The sequence below is a fragment of the Oncorhynchus tshawytscha genome, linkage group LG33, assembly GCF_018296145.1.
Source record: "Oncorhynchus tshawytscha isolate Ot180627B linkage group LG33, Otsh_v2.0, whole genome shotgun sequence".
In the NCBI taxonomy this organism is placed as follows: domain Eukaryota; kingdom Metazoa; phylum Chordata; class Actinopteri; order Salmoniformes; family Salmonidae; genus Oncorhynchus; species Oncorhynchus tshawytscha.
Window position 1 is genome coordinate 44,364,204 of NC_056461.1, and position 24,622 is coordinate 44,388,825.

General features: G+C 49.9%; 1 protein-coding gene across 1 annotated transcript; it reads right to left on the minus strand.

Moving 5' to 3' along the window:
* On the minus strand, nt 1-23,719 carry aldocb (aldolase C, fructose-bisphosphate, b). The gene is made up of 9 exons (XM_042311447.1): nt 23,562-23,719; nt 8,326-8,438; nt 7,748-7,959; nt 6,484-6,538; nt 6,223-6,383; nt 6,062-6,145; nt 1,880-2,054; nt 1,459-1,658; nt 1-851 (listed from the first exon to the last, which is right to left on the minus strand). Exons 2-9 carry the CDS (start codon nt 8,435-8,437, stop codon nt 759-761), a joined length of 1,092 nt encoding a protein of 363 aa, XP_042167381.1. The 5' UTR covers nt 8,438; nt 23,562-23,719; the 3' UTR covers nt 1-758.
* Nucleotides 23,720-24,622: the final 903 nt, after the last annotated feature.

Sequence of the window (24,622 nt, forward strand, 5' to 3'; positions counted from 1 at the left end):
CTCTCTCATCCCTCTCTTCTTACTCATTCCTAACTGGAACTCAACACGTCACACCCTGGTGTCTGTCAGATGTAATCTAGTATCTGATTGGTCTCTATCTGATGTTATCTTCTCTCTGGTTGGTCACTGTTTGATGTAATCTAGTATCTGATTGGTCCCTATCTGATGTTATCTTCTCTCTGGTTGGTCACTGTTTGATGTAATCTAGTATCTGATTGGTCCCTATCTGATGTTATCTTCTCTCTGGTTGGTCACTGTTTTATGCAATCTAGTATCTGATTGGTCCCTATCTGATGTTATCCTCTCTCTGGTTGGTCACTACTTTAGACCATAGCCCTATGGCACCCTATTCACTATATAGTGCACTACTTTAGACCAGGTCAGTACACCCTATTCCCTATATAGTGCACTACTTTAGACCAGGTCTGTACACCCTATTCCCTATATAGTGCACTACTTTAGACCAGGTCTGTACACCCTATTCCCTATATAGTGCACTACTTTAGACCAGGTCTATATAGGGAATAGGACTCCATTTGGGACTTAATAAAGCTTCTTCATGATACCGCCCTCTCTCCCTTCAGCATCCTCTTCATCATCAACTCCCCATACTAATTAATACTCATATTAACCACATCGTTATGTTGCCACGACAACAATGCTGTTTCTAAAATACGGTAGACAACGCAGGTCTGTGGTTGGTGGGTGAGGGGAGGGGCTGCAGCGGTGGGTTGTGATGTAGGCGTGGCCTGGGGTGTTCAGTACGCGTGATTGGCCACGTAGAGAGACTGTCCCGCCGCTCCGCTGTCTCCTGTTGACTCATACTTCCCCTGGGCAGCCAGACCGTTCACCTGGAGGACAGGAGGGGGGAGAGGGGGGGAGGAGGAGGAGAGGAGGAGGAGAGGAGACGGGGGGAGGAGAGGAGAGGGGGGAGAGGAGAGGGGGAGGGGGTGGGAGGAGGAGGAGGGAGAGGAGGGGGGAGAGGGGGAGAGGGAGGACAGGAGGGGGAGGAGGAGGGAGGGGGGAGAGGAGGGGGGAGGGAGAGAGGGAGAGAGGGGGAGGGGGGAGGGGGTGGAGAGGAGGGGGAGGGTGGAGAGGAGGGGGGGGAGGGAGAGGTGGAGAGGGAGGAGAGGAGGGGGAGGGGGAGAGGTGGAGAGGAGGGGGAGGGAGAGGTGGAGAGGAGGGGGAAGGGAGGAGGGGGAGAGGAGGGAGGGGGGGAGAGGAGGTGGAGAGGGAGGAGAGGAGGGGGAGGTGGAGGAGAGGAGGGGGAGAGGAGGAGAGGAGGTGGAGAGGGAGGAGAGGAGGGGGGAGGGAGAGGTGGAGAGGGAGGGAGAAGCGTTACATTGAAAGATAGAAGAGATGGATAAGTGGTAGAAGACCGATGTAGAGTTAGATAGAAGGTCCTGTATTGAGGAGTTATTTTGTACCCACACCCCACACCCCCTCTCCTCAACTCACCTCAGCCCGTTTAAGGAACTCCTCGGCAGCAGCCTTCTCGTTGTCTCTCTCTCCTCTCCAGGCATTGAGTGCTGAGGCCTGCAGGGCACGACCATAGGAGAAGGTCAAGGCCCAGGGTTTACCCAGAGGACAGGTGTTGATAGCATTCAGGTTAATACTGGCCTCCTCCTCTGACTGGCCCCCTGACAGGAACGTCACACCTGAGGGGGGAGGGTGGAGGAAGGGAGGGAGGGAGAGAGAGAAGAGGAAGGGAGGGAGGGAGGAAGGGAGAGGAAGGAAGGAAGAGAGGAAGGAAGGGCGGGAGGGATAGACGCACATTCAGTTAGATATTGACAGAATATAAAACAATCACACAAATATAAAGTGTCTTTGTGAGCATGCATGCCAGTCTGTGTGTCTGTGTGTGTGTGTCTGTGTGTACCTGTGACGGCAGGGGGTACGGTGCGGCGGAGGGCAGTGACCGTAGCCATGGCGATCTCCTCGTTAGTGTATTTTTGGGGGCAGGAGTGTCCGGGAGTCACCATGTTGGGCTTCAGCAGGGTCCCCTCCAGATAGACGTGGTGGTCTGATAGGGCCTTGTACACCGCAGACAGAACCTACAGACAGACAGATAGACGTGGTGGTCTGATAGGGCCTTGTACACCGCAGATATTCTGTCACGTTCGTGTGTAGAGACGAACCAAGGCGCAGCGGATGTTGAGTTCCACATAATTTATTAAAAGTGAAACTTAGCAAAACGAAACAATAAACGAACAACGAACAGTGACTACAGAGATGCTACGTGCACTAACTCAAAACAATATGCCACAAACCACAGGTGGAGTAGGTCAGGGCATGACTGTGGGGTCTGTCTAGTTTATTATTTCTATGTGGGGTTCTAGTTTAGTTTTTTCTATGTTGGTGATTTTGTGTGATTCCCAATTAGAGGCAGCTGTTAATCGTTGTCTCTAATTGGGGATCATATTTAAGTAGGTATTTTTCCCACTGTGTTTTATGGGATATTGTTTAGAGTTAGTGCACTTAGCATCTCTGTATTCACGGTTCGTTGTTTGTTTATTGAACGTGACAGAACCACCACACCAGGACCAAGCAGCGTGCCCGGGAGGAGATGGCATCCTGGTCTTTGGAGGAGGTTGAGGAGAGAATATCCTGGACTTGGGAGGAAGCCTTGGCAAGACACGAAAGCCTGCCGTGGAAACAGACGACAGGAAAGAAGGGAGGAGAGCGACAACGCCAGGGTTCGCGGCCACAGAGAAAGCCCAAAAGACAGCCTGAATGTCTTTTTTTGGGGGGAGGCACATGGTGTGGTGCTCACCGGGGAGTGAGGGGGAGTTGATGGAGGAAGGTAATGAGAGATTCCGGAGAGAGATTTTGGGAAGGAGTATGCTGCAGTGCAGGCGCGTTGAAAAGCGCTTTCTCAGCCCGGCACCATCTGTGGCAGCTAAAACACACCAGGTCTCCAGTACGCCTTCTCAGCCCGGCACCATCTGTGGCAGCTCTACGCACCAGGTCTCCAGTGCATCTTCACAGTCCAGTACGTCCTGTGCCTGCTCCTCGCACTCTCCCACAAGAGCGTCTTCTGGCGACAGTTCCCAGTCCAGAGCTTCCGGCGACAGTCCCCAGTCCTGAGTTTCCGGCGACAGTTCCCAGTCCAGAACTTCCGGCGACAGTCCCCAGTCCTGAGTTTCCGGCAACGGTTCTCAGTCCAGAGCTGAACCTCCTGAGACGGTCCATAGTCCGGAGCCTCCTGAGACGGTCCACAGTCCGGAGCCTCCTAAGACGGTCCATGGTCCGGAATCTACTGCGACGATCCACGGTCCAGAACCTCCAGCTCCATGGCAGGAGTCTTCCTCTGAACCGATGTCCAGTCCAAACAGGGTGTCCAGTCCAGCTCCATGGCAGGAGCCCTCCTCTGCGCCGATGTCCAGTCCAAACAGGGTGTCCAGTCCAGCTCCAAGGCAGGAGTCTTCCTCTGTGCCGATGTCCAGTCCAAACAGGGTGTCGAGTCCAGCTCCAAGGCAGGAGTCTTCCTCTGCGCCGATGTCCAGTCCAAACTGGGTGTCCAGTCCAGCTCCAAGGCAGGAGCCCTCCTCTGCGCTGATGTCCAGTCCAAACAGGGCGTCTAGTCCCACTCTGCATCTAGGTCCAGTCCAGGCACAGCGTTCAGCCTGGGTCCTTGGCTGGATCTGCGGGATGAGCGGGTTCTTCGTCCCGCACCAGAGCCGCCCCCGATGCTGGCGGGATGAGAGGGTACTCCGCTCTGCACCAGAGCCGCCCCCGATGCTGGCGGGATGAGAGGGTACTTCGCTCCGCACCAGAGCCGCCACCGACACTAGACACCCCCCCTAACCCTCCCTTTTGGTTTCAGGTTTTGCGGCCGGAGTCCTACTGTCACGGTACTGTCACGCCCTGACCATAGAGAGCCTTTATTTTCTATGGTGGAGTAGGTCAGGGCGTGAATGGGGTGTCAGTCTAGTTTATTATTTCTATGTAGGGTTCTAGTTTAGTTTTTTCTATGTTGTTTATTTTGTATGATTCCCAATTAGAGGCAGCTGTTAATCGTTGTCTCTAATTGGGGATCATATTTAAGTAGTTATTTTTCCCACTGGTGTTTGTGGGATATTGTTTGAGTGAGTGTACGTAGCACCTCTGTAGTCACGGTTCATTGTTTGTTTATTGTTTTGTTTTTTCTATGTTTTCACTTTATAATAAAATATGTGGAAACCGTATCGAGCTGCACCTTGGTCCGATCATTATTCCAACGAACGTGACAGAGACAGAGAAAGAGAGAGGTCCAAAACTCATATCATGTTCAACCGGTTGCCAGGTTGGGTCAGGGTCGCCAGGTTGGGTCAGGGGCGCCAAGTTGGGTCAGGGTCGCCAGGTTGGGTCAGGGTCGCCAGGTTGGGTAAAGGGCGCCAGGCTGGGTCAGGGTCGCCAGGTTGGGTCAGGGTCGCCAGGTTGGGTCAGGGTCGCCAGGTCGGGTAAAGGGCACCAGGTTGGGTCAGGGTCGCCAGGTTGGGTCAGGGTCGCCAGGTTGGGTCAGGGTCGCCAGGTTGGGTAAAGGGCGCCAGGTTGGGTCAGGGTCGCCAGGTTGGGTAAAGGGCGCCAGGCTGGGTCAGGGTCGCCAGGTTGGGTCAGGGTTGCCAGGTTGGGTCAGGGTCGCCAGGTCGGGTAAAGGGCACCAGGTTGGGTCAGGGTCGCCAGGTTGGGTCAGGGTCGCCAGGTTGGGTCAGGGTCGCCAGGTTGGGTAAAGGGCGCCAGGTTGGGTCAGGGGCGCCAGGTTGGGTCAGGGGCGCCAGGTCGGGTAAAGGGCACCAGTTTGGGTCAGGGTCGCCAGGTTGGGTCAGGGTCGCCAGGTGGGTAAAGGGCACCAGGCTGGGTCAGGGTCGCCAGGTTGGGTCAGGGTCGCCAGGTTGGGTCAGGGTCGCCAGGTCGGGTAAAGGGCACCAGGTTGGGTCAGGGTCGCCAGGTTGGGTCAGGGTCGCCAGGTTGGGTCAGGGTCGCCAGGTTGGGTAAAGGGCGCCAGGTTGGGTCAGGGGCGCCAGGTTGGGTCAGGGGCGCCAGGTTGGGTCAGGGGCGCCAGGTCGGGTAAAGGGCACCAGTTTGGGTCAGGGTCGCCAGGTTGGGTCAGGGTCGCCAGGTCGGGTAAAGGGCACCAGGTCGGGTCAGGGTCGCCAGGTCGGGTCAGGGTCGCCAGGTCGGGTCAGGGTCGCCAGGTTGGGTCAGGGTCGCCAGGTCGGGTCAGGGTCGCCAGGTCGGGTCAGGGTCGCCAGGTTGGGTCAGGGTCGCCAGGTTGGGTAAAGGGCACCAGGTTGGGTCAGGGTCGCCAGGTTGGGTCAGGGTCGCCAGGTTGGGTCAGGGCGCCAGGTTGGGTCAGGGTTGTCAGGTTGGGTCAGGGTCGCCAGGTTTGGTCAGGGGCGCCAGGTTGGGTCAGGGCGCCAGGTCGGGTAAAGGGCACCAGTTTGGGTCAGGGGCGCCAGGTTGGGTCAGGGTCGCCAGGTCGGGTAAAGGGCACCAGGCTGGGTCAGGGTCGCCAGGTTGGGTCAGGGTCGCCAGGTTGGGTCAGGGTCGCCAGGTCGGGTAAAGGGCACCAGGTTGGGTCAGGGTCGCCAGGTTGGGTCAGGGTCGCCAGGTTGGGTCAGGGTCGCCAGGTTGGGTAAAGGGCGCCAGGTTGGGTCAGGGGCGCCAGGTTGGGTCAGGGGCGCCAGGTTGGGTCAGGGGCGCCAGGTCGGGTAAAAGGCACCAGTTTGGGTCAGGGCGCCAGGTTGGGTCAGGGTCGCCAGGTCGGGTAAAGGGCACCAGGTCGGGTCAGGGTCGCCAGGTCGGGTCAGGGTCGCCAGGTCGGGTCAGGGTCGCCAGGTTGGGTCAGGGTCGCCAGGTCGGGTCAGGGTCGCCAGGTCGGGTCAGGGTCGCCAGGTTGGGTCAGGGTCGCCAGGTTGGGTAAAGGGCACCAGGTTGGGTCAGGGTCGCCAGGTTGGGTCAGGGTCGCCAGGTTGGGTCAGGGGCGCCAGGTTGGGTCAGGGTTGTCAGGTTGGGTCAGGGTCGCCAGGTTTGGTCAGGGGCGCCAGGTTGGGTCAGGGTCGCCAGGTTGGGTCATTACCTTCTCAGTGATGTACTGACAACGTTTCAGGTCATGGTCTCCGTCAGGAAGGATCTCAGGCTCCACGATGGGAACGATGCCGTTCTGCAAAACACACACACAGGGGTGTTACACACACACACACACACACACACACACACACACACACACACACACCCTACCTGTTGACAGATGCTGGCGTAGCGTGCCAGTACGTTGGCGTTCTCCATGATGGCGAGTTCTGAGGGGGTGTTGTCGCTGATCTTCAGGACGCTACGCCACTTAGCGAAGTCTGCTCCATCCTTCTTATACTGAGCACAACGCTCTGCCAGGCCATCCAGACCTACACACACACACACACGGTTATGTGGCTATGTGGTTATCTAGTTATGTGGTTATGTGCTTATGTACAACCAATAGCGATTGACCGTGTGTGTTCTCACCCTGGGTTGTGGTCTCTCCATCGGTTCCAGCCAGTGGGACAACACCTTTATCCACCTACATACAGACATACATACAGCCAGACAGCCAGCCAGCCAGCCAGCCAGACAGACAGACAGACAGACAGACAGACAGACAGACAGACAGACAGACAGCACACAGACAGACAGACAGACAGACAGACAGCACACAGACAGACAGACAGTCCTTGAAACATTTAATTGAAATACGGTAGAATTCCATTAATTCCTATGGAGAACAGCTCCTACTGGGCAGTACCAATATGGCCAACTGGTGGCTTCAAAACCTCTCAATGGCCAATACATAGAATCAGTTAATCCAGGGTTTATATACATCGTTGGGTGGAAGTGGAAATAGGGGCGGCATTGCTCTCTGCTAATGTGTGTGTGTGTCTGCTAATGTGTGTGTCTGCTAATGTGTGTGTGTGTGTGTGTCTGCTGATGTGTGTGTGTGTGTGTCTGCTAATGTGTGTGTGTGTGTGTCTGCTAATGTGTGTGTGTGTGTTTCTGCTAATGTGTGTGTGTGTGTGTGTGTGTGTGTGTGTGTGTGTGTGTTTCTGCTAATGAGCTGTGTGTGTGTGTGTGTCCGCTAATGTGTGTGTGTGTGTGTGTCTGCTAATGTGTGTGTGTGTGTTTCTGCTAATGTGTGTGTGAGTGTGTGTGTGTGTGTGTGTCTCTGTCCTTGATAGCTGGGAGTGTGTGTGTCCCTACCTTGATGCCCACTACAATCCCCCTGTCCTGATGAGCTGTGTGTGTGTGTCCCTACCTTGATGCCCACTACAATCCCCCTGTCCTTGATGAGCTGGGAGTGTGTGTGTGTCCCTACCTTGATGCCCACTACAATCCCCCTGTCCTTGATGAGCTGGGAGTGTGTGTGTGTCCCTACCTTGATGCCCACTACAATCCCCCTGTCCTTGATGAGCTGGGAGTGTGTGTGTGTCCCTACCTTGATGCCCACTACAATCCCCCTGTCCTTGATGAGCTGGGAGTGTGTGTGTGTCCCTACCTTGATGCCCACTACAATCCCCCTGTCCTTGATGAGCTGGGAGTGTGTGTGTGTCCCTACCTTGATGCCCACTACAATCCCCCTGTCCTTGATGAGCTGGGAGTGTGTGTGTGTCCCTACCTTGATGCCCACTACAATCCCCCTGTCCTTGATGAGCTGGGAGTGTGTGTGTGTCCCTACCTTGATGCCCACTACAATCCCCCTGTCCTTGATGAGCTGGGAGTGTGTGTGTGTCCCTACCTTGATGCCCACTACAATCCCCCTGTCCTTGATGAGCTGGGAGAAGTTGGTCCCGTCATCAGCGTTCTGGTAGAGAGTCTCGTGGAAGAAGATCACTCCACCAATACAAGCATCCATTCTCTCATCAGCCGTGAACAGCAGCTGGCGATACAGACGACGGTTCTCCTCTGTGTTCTCTACACCGATGGGGTTGAGACGCTTACCCATGCTGCCTGCACACACACACACACACACACATGTTAGAGACACACACACACATTAGAGACACACACACACATTAGACACACACACACACTTTAGAGGCACACACACACACACGTTAGAGACACACACACACACATTAGACACAGCACACACACACACGTTAGAGACACACACACACACATTAGACACACACACACACACACACACACACATTAGACACACACACACATTAGAGACACACCACACACACACACACACGTTAGAGACACACACACACATTTGAGACACACACACACATTAGACACACACACTAGACACACACACACGTTAGGGACACACACACACACGTTAGGGACACACACACAGCCACTGACCGGTGGACTCATCTGCAGCCAGGATTCCTTTCCCCGGAGCCGTGATCCTCTCTGCTATCTCCTGCAGCTCCTTCTTCTGCTCTGTGGTCAGAGCTGGGTACTGGTGAGGCATCCTGGGGAGGGAGGGAGGGAGGGAGGGAGGGAGAGAGGGGGGAGGGAGGGACAGAGGGACAGAGAGAGAGAGGGAGGGAGGGAGGGAGGGAGGGAGAGAGAGAGAGACAGAGAGAGAGAGAGACAGAGAGAGAGGGACAGAGGGAGAGAGACAGAGAGAGAGACAGAGAGAGATGAGTGAGCATAGCATAACCTGCTATTCTACATAGGCCCAACATTCTGAATATAATATCATAGCATAACCTTTGTGTCTGCGTGTCCAGGGACAATATTTTTACGATTATATTTCATTCTTATAATTTTTTATAACTTTTTGTCCCATCCACCCCGTTTTCAGAAGACAAAAGTATTTTTATTCTACAATTTTAAATGTGTTCCATTCAGAATGTAGTTAGATATACATCCCACATTAAATGTGTTCCATTCAGAATGTAGTTAGATATACATCCCACATTAAATGTGTTCCATTCTAAACCCAGCCCTCGGCTAAAGCCAGCCCTCGGCCCTCGGCTAAAGCCAGCCCTCGGCTAAAGCCAGCCCTCGGCCCTCGGCTAAAGCCAGCCCTCGGCTAAAGCCAGCCCTCGGCCCTCGGCTAAAGCCAGCCCTCGGCTAAACCCAGCCCTCGGCCCTCGGCTAAAGCCAGCCCTCGGCTAAAGCCAGCCCTCGGCTAAACCCAGCCCTCGCCAGCCTCGGCTAAAAACCCAGCCCTCGGCTAAACCCAGCCCTCGGCTAAACCCAGCCCTCGGCTAAACCCAGCCCTCGGCTAAACCCAGCCCTCGGCTAAACCCAGCCCTCGGCGGCTAAACCCTCGGCTAAACCAGCCCTCGGCTAAGCCCAGCCCTCGGCTAAACCCAGCCCTCGGCTAAACCCAGCCCTCGGCTAAGCCCAGCCCTCGGCTAAACCCAGCCCTCGGCCCTCGGCTATTCTCAGCCCATCACACCTACACTGCATATACAAAAGTATATGGACATGCCTTCAAATGAGTGGATTTGGCTGTTTCATCCACACCAGAGCATACAGCCGGAGCAACAACGGCTCAGCCGCGGAGTGGTAGGCCACACAAGCTCACAGAATGGGACACCGAGTGCTGATGTGTGTAAAAATCGTCTGTCCTCGGTTGCCACACTCACTACCGAGTTCCAAACTGCCTCTGGAAGCAACGTCAGTTTGTCGTGAGCTTCATGAAATGGGTTTCCATGGCCAAGCATCCTCACACAAGCTTAAGATCAACATGGGCAATGCCAAGCGTCGGCTAGAATGGTGTAGAGATCGCTGCCATTGGACTCTGGAGCAGTGGAAACACATTCACTCCTCCTGTTGTTTACCAAGCATCTCACTGTTCGTCTAGACCTGTTTTGTTTACCAAGCATTTCACTGTTCGTCTAGACCTGTTGTTTACCAAGCATTTCACTGTTCGTCTAGACCTGTTGTTGTTAGTCCACACCTGTTGTTGTTAGTCTACACCTGTTAGTCTACACCTGTTGTTAGTCCACCTGTTGTTTACCAAGCATCTCACTGTTACTCTACACCTGTTGTTGTTGTTAGTCCACACCTGTTGTTGTTAGTCTACACCTGTTAGTCTACACCTGTTAGTCTACACCTGTTGTTTACCAAGCATCTCACTGTTACTCTACACCTGTTGTTTACCAAGCATTTGTAGTGGAAGAATGAGAGAAGGTGGTATTCTGGCGACAGGTAACTTGTAGGCGCCTAGGCCCAGCGGGAAGGCTCAATCCCAATTCATGACATTGTCTGGATGGCTGCGCTACCACAGGGGTCAAAACAACTTATCTGTGGTAATCTCCAGGAAGCGACGTTCCCACGGAACCCTGGGAGCACAGACACTGTTGGAGGTTTGAAGACAGATGAAAACGTGAAATTGACTAAACGAATGTTACTGTGTGAATCAAATAGTCACGGTTGGATAGTTTCAAGAGTTCACGAAGAGCTGTGAATTTGAATGTGTTTTATATTGTACTATGGATGGATTTATTGTTACTTTGTTCGTTGGACGGAGGACAGTTGACTGAGGAGCGACACAGCCCTCCTATCATCTGAACCCAGTGGGTTAGAATCTGGCTGCGTTCTCCTGTCTTTTACTAGCAAAGTGCAAAGAAAATGATCATTCAGGTTGGCGGTGAATTTCTGCTTGAATTTGGTTAAGAGGACAGTGAATTTGGTTAAGAGGACAGTGAATTTGGTTAAGAGGACAGTGAATTTGGTTAAGAGGACAGTGAATTTGGTTAAGAGGACAGTGAATTTGGTTAAGAGGACAGTGAATTTGGTTAAGAGGACAGTGAATTTGGTTAAGAGGACAGTGAATTTGGTTAAGAGGACAGTGAATTTGGTTAAGAGGACAGTGAATTTGGTTAAGAGGACAGTGAATTTGGTTAAGAGGACAGTGAATTTGGTTAAGAGGACAGTGAATTTGGTTAAGAGGACAGTGAATTTGGTTAAGAGGACAGTGAATTTGGTTAAGAGGACAGTGAATTTGGTTAAGAGGACAGTGAATTTGGTTAAGAGGACAGTGAATTTGGTTAAGAGGACAGTGAATTTGGTTAAGAGGACAGTGAATTTGGTTAAGAGGACAGTGAATTTGTTCCTTACTTTAAGATCTTGCTACCAAGCTCCTGTGTGTATCACTTCTGTCAGAGACGATTGTGAAGTCAAGACCACGTTAAGTCAGACTATAGCATCTATACGTAGCTGATAGTCATGTCCTCTGAGTAGTCTGGTTGTTCTAGCGTTCATGCTTTTGTGATTAATAAATTATATTAATTTAATAAATTAAATTTGTTTAATAAATTATACTAGTTTAATCAATTATATTAGTTGAACTGAGTAAACGCATATCCTCTTTTTACAGAGTCATTATTTTATTGACTATACGCTTATAATTTAGTAGGTCTACTGGTAGTTTCTCGGCTACCGACTTCATATCTCTGATCTGCGTGCCTCAATACATTAATGCTAGAACAGCGGTTTGTGTCTCGTCTCTTACGGTGCGAGTTAGACACATGTTTATTAGATTCTCTAGAGATGTACACAGTTGCATTTATTGACATAGTAAGGAAGTCAGATTGATTCATTACTGTTCTATTATATTCACACATCATTTCTACATAACGGTCGGGTCATCACAACTAGACGTGTGATAAATAGCATTTGATTTGAAGAGGGATGGTGTCAAGTACCTGACCGTAGAGAGACTTTTAATTTCTCTATTTGGTTAGGTCAGGGTGTGATTTGGGTGGGCATTCTAGTTTTCTATTTCTTTGTTGGCCTGGTATGGTTCCCAATCAGAGGCAGCTGTCTATCGTTGTCTCTGATTGGGGATGATACTTAGGCAGCCTGTTTTCCACCCTATGTTGTTTTTTTTGCACAGTTTTGTACTTTAACTATTTGTACGTTGTTTCAACACTGTTTATAGACAAAATATGACATTTGAAATGTCTTTTCCTTTGGAACTTTTGTGAGTGTCATGTTGACTGTTCATATTTATTGTTTATTTCACTTCTGTTTATTATCTATTTCACTTCTGTTTATTATCTATTTCACTTCTGTTTATTATCTATTTCACTTTTATTTTGCATTTTTTAAATGTATTTATCCTTTATTTAACGAGGCAAGTCAGTTAAGAACATTACTTTGTTAACATATGTTTCCCATGCCAATAAAGCCCCTTCAATTGAAATTGAATTGAGAGGGTGGGGGGGAGAGAGAGAGAGAAAGAAAAATCGAGATGGAGAAAGGGGAGGTATTACCTAATTGTCCTTGTCTAAACTCTGCTGTCAGTCCTCATTAGATCTGAAAGACACACACACACACACACACACACTCTCTCTCTCTCTTTCTGCAGATCCATGTATTTTCCTCTCTCTCTCTCTTTCCACACCACTCGTTTTTCTGCCCATTCACCATTCTATCTGTCCTTCGTTGGTTATTTTAGTCAGTGGCTCTCTCTCTTTCAGTCCTGCACTCTCCATACACAACAGAACTGGTCCAAACCTGCCATCAAACTGTTCCAAACCTGCCCTAGGACCAGTCCAGGTCCAAACCTGTTCTAGAACCGGTCCAAACCTGTTCTAGAACCGGTCAAAACGGAAAGTATTCATACCCCTTGACTTATTTTACAATTTGTTCAGAACTATGACTGTGGAGGTCATGGAATTTTGGATAAAGGTTATTTTTCAGCCAAACTACTACGGTCATGTTATAATCGGTCAAATAGCAAAAACACTGTCAGTCACACCGACCGTCTCTTCTACCGACCGTCTCCTCTACCGACCGTCTCCTCTACCGACCGTCTCCTCCACCGACCGTCTCCTCCACCGACCGTCTCCTCCACCGACCGTCTCCTCTACCGACCGTCTCCTCTACCGACCGTCTCCTCTACCGACCGTCTCCTCTACCGACCACCGACCGTCTCCTCTACCGACCGTCTCCTCTACCGACCGTCTCCTCTACCGACCGTCTCCTCTACCGACCGTCTCCTCTACCGACCATTTCCTCTACCGACCGTCTCCTCTACCGACCGTCTCCTCTACCGACCATTTCCTCTACCGACCGTCTCCTCTACCGACCGTCTCCTATACCGACCGTCTCCTCTACTGACCATCGACCGTCTCCTCTACCGACCGTCTCCTCTACCGACCGTCTCCTCTACCGACCGTCTCCTCTACTGACCGTCTCGTCTACTGACTGTCTCCTCTACTGACCATCACAGTGTGTCCTTTTAAAAACACTGTCAGTCACCAGGTGCCAGGTTTCATCTAGACGTGACGCTTAGCATTTAGGCCAAAGGGTTAAATCTTGGTTTCCTCAGACCAGAGAATCTCATTAGATCTGAAAGAGGACACGCTCACTGAGAGTCCTTTAGATGCCTTTTTGCAAACTCCAAGCGGGCTGTCATGTCTTTTACTGCGGAGTGGCTTCCGTCTGGCCACTCTACCATAAAGGACTGATTAGTGCTGCAGAGATGTTTGTCCTTCTGGAAGGTTCTCCCATCTCCACGGAGAAACTCTGGAGCTCTGTCAGAGTGACCATCGGGTTCTTCGTCACCTCCCTGACCAAGGCCCTTCTCCTCAGATTGCTCAGTTTGGCCAGGCGGCCACCAAATATGTTTTTAATTATGAAAAATATTAATCATATTTCAACACATGAGGCCAAAGAGAGCGTTTTCTGTTGACTGCAGGGAAGGGTTACATAATTCTTTACTGAAGTACTTTACACCACTGCCTACGGGTACATACACAATGGCCTCCAGTACTTTACACCACTGCCTATGGGTACATACACAATGGCCTCCAGTACTTTACACCCTGCCTATGGGTACATACACAATGGCCTCCAGTACTTTACACCACTGCCTATGGGTACATACACAATGGCCTCCAGTACTTTACACCCTGCCTATGGGTACATACACAATGGCCTCCAGTACTTTACACCACTGCCTACGGGTACATACACAATGGCCTCCAGTACTTTACACCACTGCCTATGGGTACATACACAATGGCCTCCAGTCCACTCATTGACTTGAATGGGGATGTCTGTCCTATCCCTCACTCCGTTTTCTCTCTCTCTCCTCTCCCTCACTCTGTTTTCTCTCTCTCCTCTCCCTCACTCCGTTTTCTCTCGTTCCCTCTCCTCTCCCTCACCCCGTTTTCACTCGTTCTCACTCCTCTCCCTCACCCCGTTTTCACTCGTTCTCACTCCTCTCCCTCACTCCGTTTTCTCTCGTTCTCTCTCCTCTCCCTCACTCTGTTTTCTCTCCTCTCCCTCACTCTGTTTTCTCTCGATCTCTCTCCTCTCCCTCACTCTGTTTTCTCTCGTTCTCTCTCCTATCCCTCACTCCGTTTTCCCTCTCTCCTCTCCCTCACTCCGTTTTCTCTCGTTCTCTCTCCTCTCCCTCACTCTGTTTTCTCTCGTTCTCTCTCCTCTCCCTCACTCTGTTTTCTCTCGTTCTCTCTCCTCTCCCTCACTCCGTTTTCTCTCGTTCTCTCTCCTCTCCCTCACTCTGTTTTCTCTCATTCTCTCTCCTCTCCCTCACTCTGTTTTCTCTCGTTCTCTCTCCTCTCCCTCACTCCGTTTTTTCTCATTCTCTCTCCTCTCCCTCACTCTGTTTTCTCTCGTTCTCTCTCCTCTCCCTCACTCCGTTTTTTCTCATTCTCTCTCCTCTCCCTCACTCTGTTTTCTCTCGTTCTCACTCCTCTCCCTCACCCCCGTTTTCACTCGTTCTCTCTCCTCTCCCTCACTCTGTTTTCTCTCGTTCTCACTCCTCTCCCTCACCCCGTTTTCACTCGTTCTCACTCCTCTCCCTCACTCCGTTTTCTCTCGTTCTCTCTCCTCTCCCTCACTCTGTTTTCTCTCCTCTCCCTCACTCTGTTTTCTCTCGATCTCTCTCCTCTCCCTCACTCTGTTTTCTCTCGTTCTCTCTCCTATCCCTCACTCCGTTTTCCCTCTCTCCTCTCCCTCACTCCGTTTTCTCTCGTTCTCTCTCCTCTCCCTCACTCTGTTTTCTCTCGTTCTCTCTCCTCTCCCTCACTCTGTTTTCTCTCGTTCTCTCTCCTCTCCCTCACTCCGTTTTCTCTCGTTCTCTCTCCTCTCCCTCACTCTGTTTTCTCTCATTCTCTCTCCTCTCCCTCACTCTGTTTTCTCTCGTTCTCTCTCCTCTCCCTCACTCTGTTTTTTCTCATTCTCTCTCCTCTCTCCTCATTCCCTTTTTCTCTCTCTCTTTTTTCTTCTGAAAATCACATTTCTTTCCCGTAGAATAACAATTTAATTTTTTATTTATTTATTTATTTGACCTTTATTTAACCAGGTAGGCAAGTTGAGAACAAGTTCTCATTTACAATTGCGACCTGGTCAAGATAAAGCAAAGCAGTTCGACAGATACAACGACACAGAGTTACACATGGAGTAAAACAAACATACAGTCAATAATACAGTATAAACAAGTCTATATACAATGTGAGCAAATGAGGTGAGAAGGGAGGTAAAGGCAAAAAAGGCCATGGTGGCAAAGTAAATACAATATAGCAAGTAAAACACTGGAATGGTAGATTTGCAATGGAAGAATGTGCAAAGTAGAAATAAAAATAATGGGGTGTAAAGGAGCAAAATAAATAAATTAATTAAAATTAAATACAGTTGGGAAAGAGGTAGTTGTTTGGGCTAAATTATAGGTGGGCTATGTACAGGTGCAGTAATCTGTGAGCTGCTCTGACAGTTGGTGCTTAAAGCTAGTGAGGGAGATAAGTGTTTCCAGTTTCAGAGATTTTTGTAGTTCGTTCCAATCATTGGCAGCAGAGAACTGGAAGGAGAGGCGGCCAAAGAAAGAATTGGTTTTGGGGGTGACTAGAGAGATATACCTGCTGGAGCGTGTGCTACAGGTGGGAGATGCTATGGTGACCAGCGAGCTGAGATAAGGGGGGACTTTACCTAGCAGGGTCTTGTAGATGACATGGAGCCAGTGGGTTTGGCGACGAGTATGAAGCGAGGGCCAGCCAACGAGAGCGTACAGGTCGCAATGGTGGGTAGTATATGGGGCTTTGGTGACAAAACGGATTGCACTGTGATAGACTGCATCCAATTTGTTGAGTAGGGTATTGGAGGCTATTTTGTAAATGACATCGCCAAAGTCGAGGATTGGTAGGATGGTCAGTTTTACAAGGGTATGTTTGGCAGCATGAGTGAAGGATGCTTTGTTGCGAAATAGGAAGCCAATTCTAGATTTAACTTTGGATTGGAGATGTTTGATATGGGTCTGGAAGGAGAGTTTACAGTCTAAAATCAAATCAAATCAAATCAAATTTTTTATTTGTCACATACACATGGTTAGCAGATGTTAATGCGAGTGTAGCGAAATGCTTGTGCTTCTAGTTCCGACAATGCAGTAATAACGAACAAGTAATCTAACTAACAATTCCAAAAAAAATACTGTCTTATACACAGTGTAAGGGGATAAAGAATATGTACATAAGGATATATGAATGAGTGATGGTACAGAGCAGCATAGGCAAGATACAGTAGATGATATCGAGTACAGTATATACATATGAGATGAGTATGTAAACCAAGTGGCATAGTTAAAGTGGCTAGTGATACATGTATTACATAAGGATGCAGTCGATGATATAGAGTACAGTATCTACGTATGCATATGAGATGAATAATGTAGGGTAAGTAACATTATATAAGGTAGCATTGTTTAAAGTGGCTAGTGATATATTTACATAATTTCCCATCAATTCCCATTATTAAAGTGGCTGGAGTAGAGTCAGTGTCATTGACAGTGTGTTGGCAGTAGCCACTCAATGTTAGTGGTGGCTGTTTAACAGTCTGATGGCCTTGAGATAGAAGCTGTTTTTCAGTCTCTCGGTCCCAGCTTTGATGCACCTGTACTGACCTCGCCTTCTGGATGACAGCGGGGTGAACAGGCAGTGGCTCAGGTGGTTGATGTCCTTGATGATCTTTATGGCCTTCCTGTAGCATCGGGAGGTGTAGGTGTCCTGGAGGGCACGTAGTTTGCCCCCGGTGATGCGTTGTGCAGACCTCACTACCCTCTGGAGAGCCTTACGGTTGAGGGCGGTGCAGTTGCCATACCAGGCGGTGATACAGCCCGCCAGGATGCTCTCGATTGTGCATCTGTAGAAGTTTGTGAGTGCTTTTGGTGACAAGCCGAATTTCTTCAGCCTCCTGAGGTTGAAGAGGCGCTGCTGCGCCTTCCTCACGATGCTGTCTGTGTGAGTGGACCAATTCAGTTTGTCTGTGATGTGTATGCCGAGGAACTTAAAACTTGCTACCCTCTCCACTACTGTTCCATCGATGTGGATGGGGGTGTTCCCTCTGCTGTTTCCTGAAGTCCACAATCATCTCCTTAGTTTTGTTGACGTTGAGTGTGAGGTTATTTTCCTGACACCACACTCCGAGGGCCCTCACCTCCTCCCTGTAGGCCGTCTCGTCGTTGTTGGTAATCAAGCCTACCACTGTTGTGTCGTCCGCAAACTTGATGATTGAGTTGGAGGCGTGCATGGCCACGCAGTCGTGGGTGAACAGGGAGTACAGGAGAGGGCTCAGAACGCACCCTTGTGGGGCCCCAGTGTTGAGGATCAGCGGGGAGGAGATGTTGTTGCCTACCCTCACCACCTGGGGGCGGCCCGTCAGGAAGTCCAGAACCCAGTTGCACAGGGCGGGGTCGAGACCCAGGGTCTCGAGCTTGATGACGAGCTTGGAGGGTACTATGGTGTTGAATGCCGAGCTGTAGTCGATGAACAGCATTCTCACATAGGTATTCCTCTTGTCCAGATGGGTTAGGGCAGTGTGCAGTGTGGTTGAGATTGCATGATATGGTCCTTGACTAGTCTCTCAAAGCACTTCATGATGACGGATGTGAGTGCTACGGGGCGGTAGTCGTTTAGCTCAGTTACCTTAGCTTTCTTGGGAACAGGAACAATGGTGGCCCTCTTGAAGCATGTGGGAACAGCAGACTGGTATAGGGATTGATTGAATATGTCCGTAAACACACGGGCCAGCTGGTCTGCGCATGCTCTGAGGGCGCGGCTGGGGATGCCGTCTGGGCTTGCAGCCTTGCGAGGGTTAACACGTTTAAATGTCTTACTCACTTCGGCTGCAGTGAAGGAGAGACCGCATGTTTTCGTTGCAGGCCGTGTCAGTGGCACTGTATTGTCCTCAAAGCGGGCAAAAAAGTTATTTAGTCTGCCTGGGAGCAAGACATCCTGGTCCGTGACTGGGCTGGGTTTCTTCCTGTAGTCCGTGATTGACTGTAGACCCTGCCACATGCCTCTTGTGTCTGAGCCGTTGAATTGAGATTCTACTTTGTCTCTGTACTGGCGCTTAGCTTGTTTGATAGCCTTGCGGAGGGAATAGCTGCACTGTTTGTATTCAGTCATGTTACCAGACACCTTGCCCTGATTAAAAGCAGTGGTTCGTGCCTTCAGTTTCACACGAATGCTGCCATCAATCCAAGGTTTCTGGTTAGGGAATGTTTTAATCGTTGCTATGGGAACGACATCTTCAACGCACGTTCTAATGAACTCGCACACCGAATCAGCGTATTCGTCAATGTTGTTGTCTGACGCAATACGAAACATCTCCCAGTCCACGTGATGGAAGCAGTCTTGGAGTGTGGAGTCAGCTTGGTCGGACCAGCGTTGGACAGACCTCAGCGTGGGAGCCTCTTGTTTTAGTTTCTGTCTGTAGGCAGGGATCAACAAAATGGAGTCGTGGTCAGCTTTTCCGAAAGGGGGGCGGGGCAGGGCCTTATATGCGTCGCGGAAGTTAGAGTAACAATGATCCAGGGTCTTTCCACCCCTGGTTGCGCAATCGATATGCTGATAAAATTTAGGGAGTCTTGTTTTCAGATTAGCCTTGTTAACCAGACACCTAAGTATTTGTAGTTGTCCACGTATTCTAAGTCAGAGCCGTCCAGAGTAGTGATGTTGGACAGGCGGGTAGGTGCAGGTAGCGATCGGTTGAAGAGCATGCATTTAGTTTTACTTGTATTTAAGAGCAATTGGAGGCCACGGAAGGAGAGTTGTATGGCATTGAAGCTTGCCTGGAGGGTTGTTAACACAGTGTCCAAAGAAGGGCCGGAAGTATACAGAATGGTGTCGTCTGCGTAGAGGTGGATCAGAGACTCACCAGCAGCAAGAGCGACCTCATTGATGTATACAGAGAAGAGAGTCGGTCCAAGAATTGAACCCTGTGGCACCCCCATAGAGACTGCCAGAGGTCCGGACAGCAGACCCTCCGATTTGACACACTGAACTCTATCAGAGAAGTAGTTGGTGAACCAGGCGTGCCAATCATTTGAGAAACCAAGGCTGTCGAGTCTGCCGATGAGGATGTGGTGATTGTATGTTGTAAGTTCACAACGAGGCTTGAACAACATCAGGACACCACTTTTGAGGTCTTGATAGAAATCAAAGAAATTGTGATTTTTTTGTTGTTGTGTGGTTAGCCTTTAATTCACATGTGCACCAGCAAGAGAGTATTGTTTGGTTAGCAGCTTCTGTAGCGATCATGTGATGGAGTTTGCTAAATAAATCACTGGATTAATAACCATGACTCTGGCAAGTGTGCTACTTTGTACGTTTAATTGAGAAGGTTTTTGGGAAAGCCTTCCCATCTACCTGAAGACGGTTACCATTAGCATCTTTAGCAGCTAAAGCCTTCCCATCTACCTGAAGACGGTTACCATTAGCATCTTTAGCAGCTAAAGCCTTCCCATCTACCTGAAGATGGTTACCATTAGCATCTTTAGCCGCTAAAGCCTTCCCATCTACCTGAAGACGGTTACCATTAGCATCTTTAGCAGCTAAAGCCTTCCCATCTACCTGAAGACGGTTATCATTAGCATCTTTAGCAGCTAAAGCCTTCCCATCTACCTGAAGACTGTTACCATTAGCATCTTTAGCAGCTAAAGCCTTCCCATCTACCTGAAGACGTTACCATTAGCATCTTTAGCAGCTAAAGCCTTCCCATCTAGCATAGCATCTTTAGCAGCTAAAGCCTTCCCATCTACCTGAAGACGGTTACCATTAGCATCTTTAGCAGCTAAAGCCTTGCCATCTACCTGAAGACGGTTACCATTAGCATCTTTAGCAGCTAAAGCCTTGCCATCTACCTGAAGACGGTTACCATTAGCATCTTTAGCAGCTAAAGCCTTCCCATCTACCTGAAGACGGTTACCATTAGCATCTTTAGCAGCTAAAGCCTTCCCATCTACCTGAAGACGGTTACCATTAGCATCTTTAGCAGCTAAAGCCTTCCCATCTACCTGAAGACGGTTACCATTAGCATCTTTAGCAGCTAAAGCCTTCCCATCTACCTGAAGACGGTTACCATTAGCATCTTTAGCAGCTAAAGCCTTCCCATCTACCTGAAGACGGTTACCATTAGCATCTTTAGCAGCTAAAGCCTCCCCATCTACCTGAAGATGGTTACCATTAGCATCTTTAGCAGCTAAAGCCTTCCCATCTACCTGAAGACGGTTACCATTAGCATCTTTAGCAGCTAAATCCTTCCCATCTACCTGAAGACGGTTACCATTAGCATCTTTAGCAGCTAAAGCGGTAGAATAGTGCACACCGCAGACACACACAGACAGACACACACAGACACACTCAGACAGACAGTCAGACACACACAGACAGACACACTCAGACAGACAGACACACAGACAGACACACACACAGGGGCATTACCATTCCATTGCCTCTTCAGAAAGTTGCAAGGAATACGAATCACTGATGTAATCTGTTCATGACTGAGCTAGTTTCTAATAAGAGGATGGATGGCATTATGCTGTGTTTAAAGGATGGATGGCATTATGCTGTGTTTAAAGGATGGATGGCATTGTGTTGTGTTTAGAGGCCAAACTCAATTACATTGTTTCCAATATGACAGAGATGGCAAATTCCGCAGAGGCCTCCTGTTGGGGGGGGACAAAGGAGAACAAAGATAGAAGGAGGAGGGGTACGTACTCTATGATGACTAATGTGTTTGGCACAGTTGGACAACACATTCCTCTCAGGACGGAGGAGCCAGAGACATTTGGATCAGGGATGGGCAACTCCAGTCCTTGGGGGACTGATTAGTGTCACACATTGGCCCATCCCTGTAGTTAACACACCTGTTGACAGTGACCCTGGGCTTTTAGAGGTTGTGTGTGGTGCAGCACGCAGCAGAATTTCTATTTTGAGCTCTAACAACCTCCTTCAGCTCTAACAACCTCCTTCAGCTCTAACAACCTCCTTCAGCTGTAACAACCTGTCATCTCCTTCAGCTCTAACAACCTGTCATCTCCTTCAGCTCTAACAACCTCCTTCAGCCCTAACAACCTCCTTCAGCTGTAACAACCTGTTGTCTCCTTCAGCTCTAACAACCTCCTTCAGCTCTAACAACCTGTCATCTCCTTCAGCTGTAACAACCTGTCGTCTCCTTCAGCTCTAACAACCTCCTTCAGCTCTAACAACCTGTCATCTCCTTCAGCTGTAACAACCTGTCATCTCCTTCAGCTCTAACAACCTGTCATCTCCTTCAGCTCTAACAACCTCCTTCAGCTCTAACAACCTGTCATCTGCTTCAGCAGCAGTTTCTAATTTGAGCTCTCACAAACCTTTCATCTCCTTCAGCAGCACAGATACACGTTAATAGGATCACCCAGGCCTGCTGCACGTGCATACCATAAAGCCTGACTCACCTCCTGTAAATCGTTAGTTAGGCAAGCAGACAGACAGACAGGCAGACAGACAGACAGACAGGCAGGCAGACAGACAGACAGACAGACAGGCAGGCAGACCGACAGCAGGACAGACAGAAAGACAGACAGACAGCAGGACAGACAGAAAGACAGGCAGGCAGGGCAGGACAGACAGACAGGCAGGACAGACAGACAGGCAGGCAGACAGACAGCAGGACAGAAAGACAGGCAGGCAGGCAGGCAGACAGCAGGACAGACAGACAGGCAGGCAGGCAGACAGACAGACAGCAGGCAGGCAGGCAGGCAGCAGGACAGACAGAGGCAGGCACAGACAGACAGGAGGCAGGCAGGCAGGACAGACAGGACAGACAGGACAGGCAGGCAGGCAGGCAGGCAGACCGACAGACAGACAGGCAAGCAGACAGACAGACAGCAGGACAGACAGGCAGGCAGGCGGGCAGACAGCAGGACAGACAGAAAGACAGGCAGGCAGGCAGGCAGACAGAAAAGGTCTCTAGTTATGTCTGCTATAATCTTAGTATAGTCCGAGTATAGCCTGAGTATAGTCTGAGTATGGCCCGAGTATAGTCTGCGTATAGTCCGAGTATAGCCCGAGTATAGTCTGATTATAGTCTGAGTATAGTCAGAGTATAGCCCGAGTATAATCTGATTATAGTCTGAGTATAGTCCGAGTATAGATTGGGTATAGTCTGAGTATATTATTACAGCAATGACCACCAGAAATGACTAGTCATGCAGGATACCCTCGCCACACACAGTAGACTTTCCCACAGTGACAACGCCCCAATCAGATGACATCACCATGACTCAAGCTAACCTGCTTGAGAGGGTAGTGAAGGGGGAGGAGAGGGTAGGAGAGGAGGAGAGGGTAGTGAGGAGAGGAGGAGAGGGTAATGAGGAGAGGAGGAGAGGGTAGTGAGGAGAGGAGGAGAGGGTAATGGGGAGAGGAGGAGAGGGGAGAGGAGAGGAGAGGAGGGTAGTGGGGAGAGGGAGGGGGAGAAGGAGAGGAGGAGAGGGTAGTGGGGAGAGGAGGAGAGGGTAGTGGGGGGAGGAGAGGGTAGGAGAGGGTAGGAGAGGGAGTGGGGAGAGGAGGAGAGGGTAGTGAGGAGAGGAGAGGAGGGTAGTGAGGAGAGGAGAGGGGGAGAGGGTAGGAGCGGAGGAGAGGGTAGTGAGGAGAGGAGGAGATGCATAGTGCTCTGGAGAAGAACCCCGACATTAAGGACTGTCCTATGCCTATTTACCACATCAACTCCCTGTTTACCGTAGTTTTCAGTAAATATCGACAATAAGACTGTGCTATGAAATTGCCCGTGTTCAGGTGTCGTTAAACTCGTTATTAGTCCGTAATAAGCGTCTCTGTCCTTCTCTCTCCTCGTCTGTCTGCAACAGGCTGACACAACTTCATCTTCAGCCAGCTAGACTGCTACTGCCCTCGCTTCGTCCCGCAACGTCCTTATTTATATTCATTTAAACAGAAAACACTAAATGACTAATAGAAATGTTCACAGAAATGTCTAGGGCTTGAGACAAGGTAACTGCTGCTCCTATAGTTCTAGTATCTCTGTCTGTCTCTGACTGTCTCTCTGTCTGTCTCCGTCCCTCTCAGCTCCTTCACCTCCAACCGCGAAGACAATAACAACCGAACAGCTACAGTATAATCCATAGTTTCTCTCGCTACAAAATATATATCAACATATGTGTCCACAAATACCGACAAGACATTTGGCTAGTTAAGTAGCTGTCACGTGCATAAGCTTTTTTGACAGAACGGTTCAGCTGACTGGGCAATTAACACGTTTCTCATCTAAGTGACAGAACAGCAAAATGTCATGTTACTGAAATGAGAAATATCACAAAGAGGAGTGTGTCTTACCTGATAATATTGTAGTTATCTAGTTAAATAGGTTATGGGCAGGTGTTGTCTTCGGTGTAGAGGAGAGTAGACGGTGGACTGCTGCTGTTCGGAGGTCTGTTCGTTCAGTGCCGCAGCGCAACGTGACCCTGTTACAAAACTCTCCTTACCGGGAGGGGCCCGACGTCATCACCCCAGACACCGAATATTCATGAGGACGCCGAGACAGATGGGGATGGTGAGGCCCTGGCGTCGACGAGCACAGCTTGCGCTCCGGGGTGGTCATATCGATAAGCCCTGAGTCAGGATGTGTCTCTGTTGTATATGACGCAGGTGACAATGGGAATTGTTATGGAAGTCTTGATTTAATCAGCGGGGCTCTTGATGGGCCATTTTGTGAGACTGTCTGACAGACAGAAGGCCAGGTTGTGACAGACAGAGACAGACATACACACACATCTCCCTCTCTCCCTAGAGAAAGAGAAGTCCTCTACTCTCTCTCTACCCTCCTTCCCTATCCTTTCCTCCCAGCAACACCATCCTCAGTCCTTCCTCACCCTCCTCTCTCTCTCTCTACCCTCTCCTTTTCTCTTTCCCCTCTCCGTCTTTATCCCCGCTCTCTTTCAGAAAAGGGTTCTAGCTTGATGAAGTGGAAACATTTAATTGAAGAGAACTGCATCTACAAACCAAGCACATCCTCCCTTCCTCAGACACACACACACACACACACACACACACACACACACACACACACACACACACACACACACTCCTTTCTCTCAGAGCAGAACTTTGAACTTTTTGGGGTTATGTGTGTATTGTTTTGTACTGCTAGATATTACTGCACTGTTGCTAGAGCTAGAAACACAAGCATTTCGCTGCACCTGTGAAAACATCTGCAAATCTGTGTACGTGACCAAAACAAGTTGAAACACCCCAAGTTGGAAACAGTTTAATAGTTGAGCTGATGGAAGTTAGGACAACACAGAGCATTGGTGCAAAAACAACGTCATCACAGACCAGGGGGTAGAAGACCTAACATGACTGAGAAGGAGAAAAAACACATCTGACAGCAACAATCA

Bases quoted from the DNA above. Each gene is read 5' to 3' on its own strand.
- aldocb (XM_042311447.1), bottom strand. From the start codon at position 8,437: ATGCCTCACCAGTACCCAGCTCTGACCACAGAGCAGAAGAAGGAGCTG. The intron at 7,960-8,325 runs GTCAGTGGCTGT...GTGTGTGTGCAG, and splicing joins GGCTGCAGATGAGTCCACCG to GCAGCATGGGTAAGCGTCTC. The intron at 6,539-7,747 runs GTAGGGACACAC...GTCTGTATGTAG, and splicing joins GGATTGTAGTGGGCATCAAG to GTGGATAAAGGTGTTGTCCC.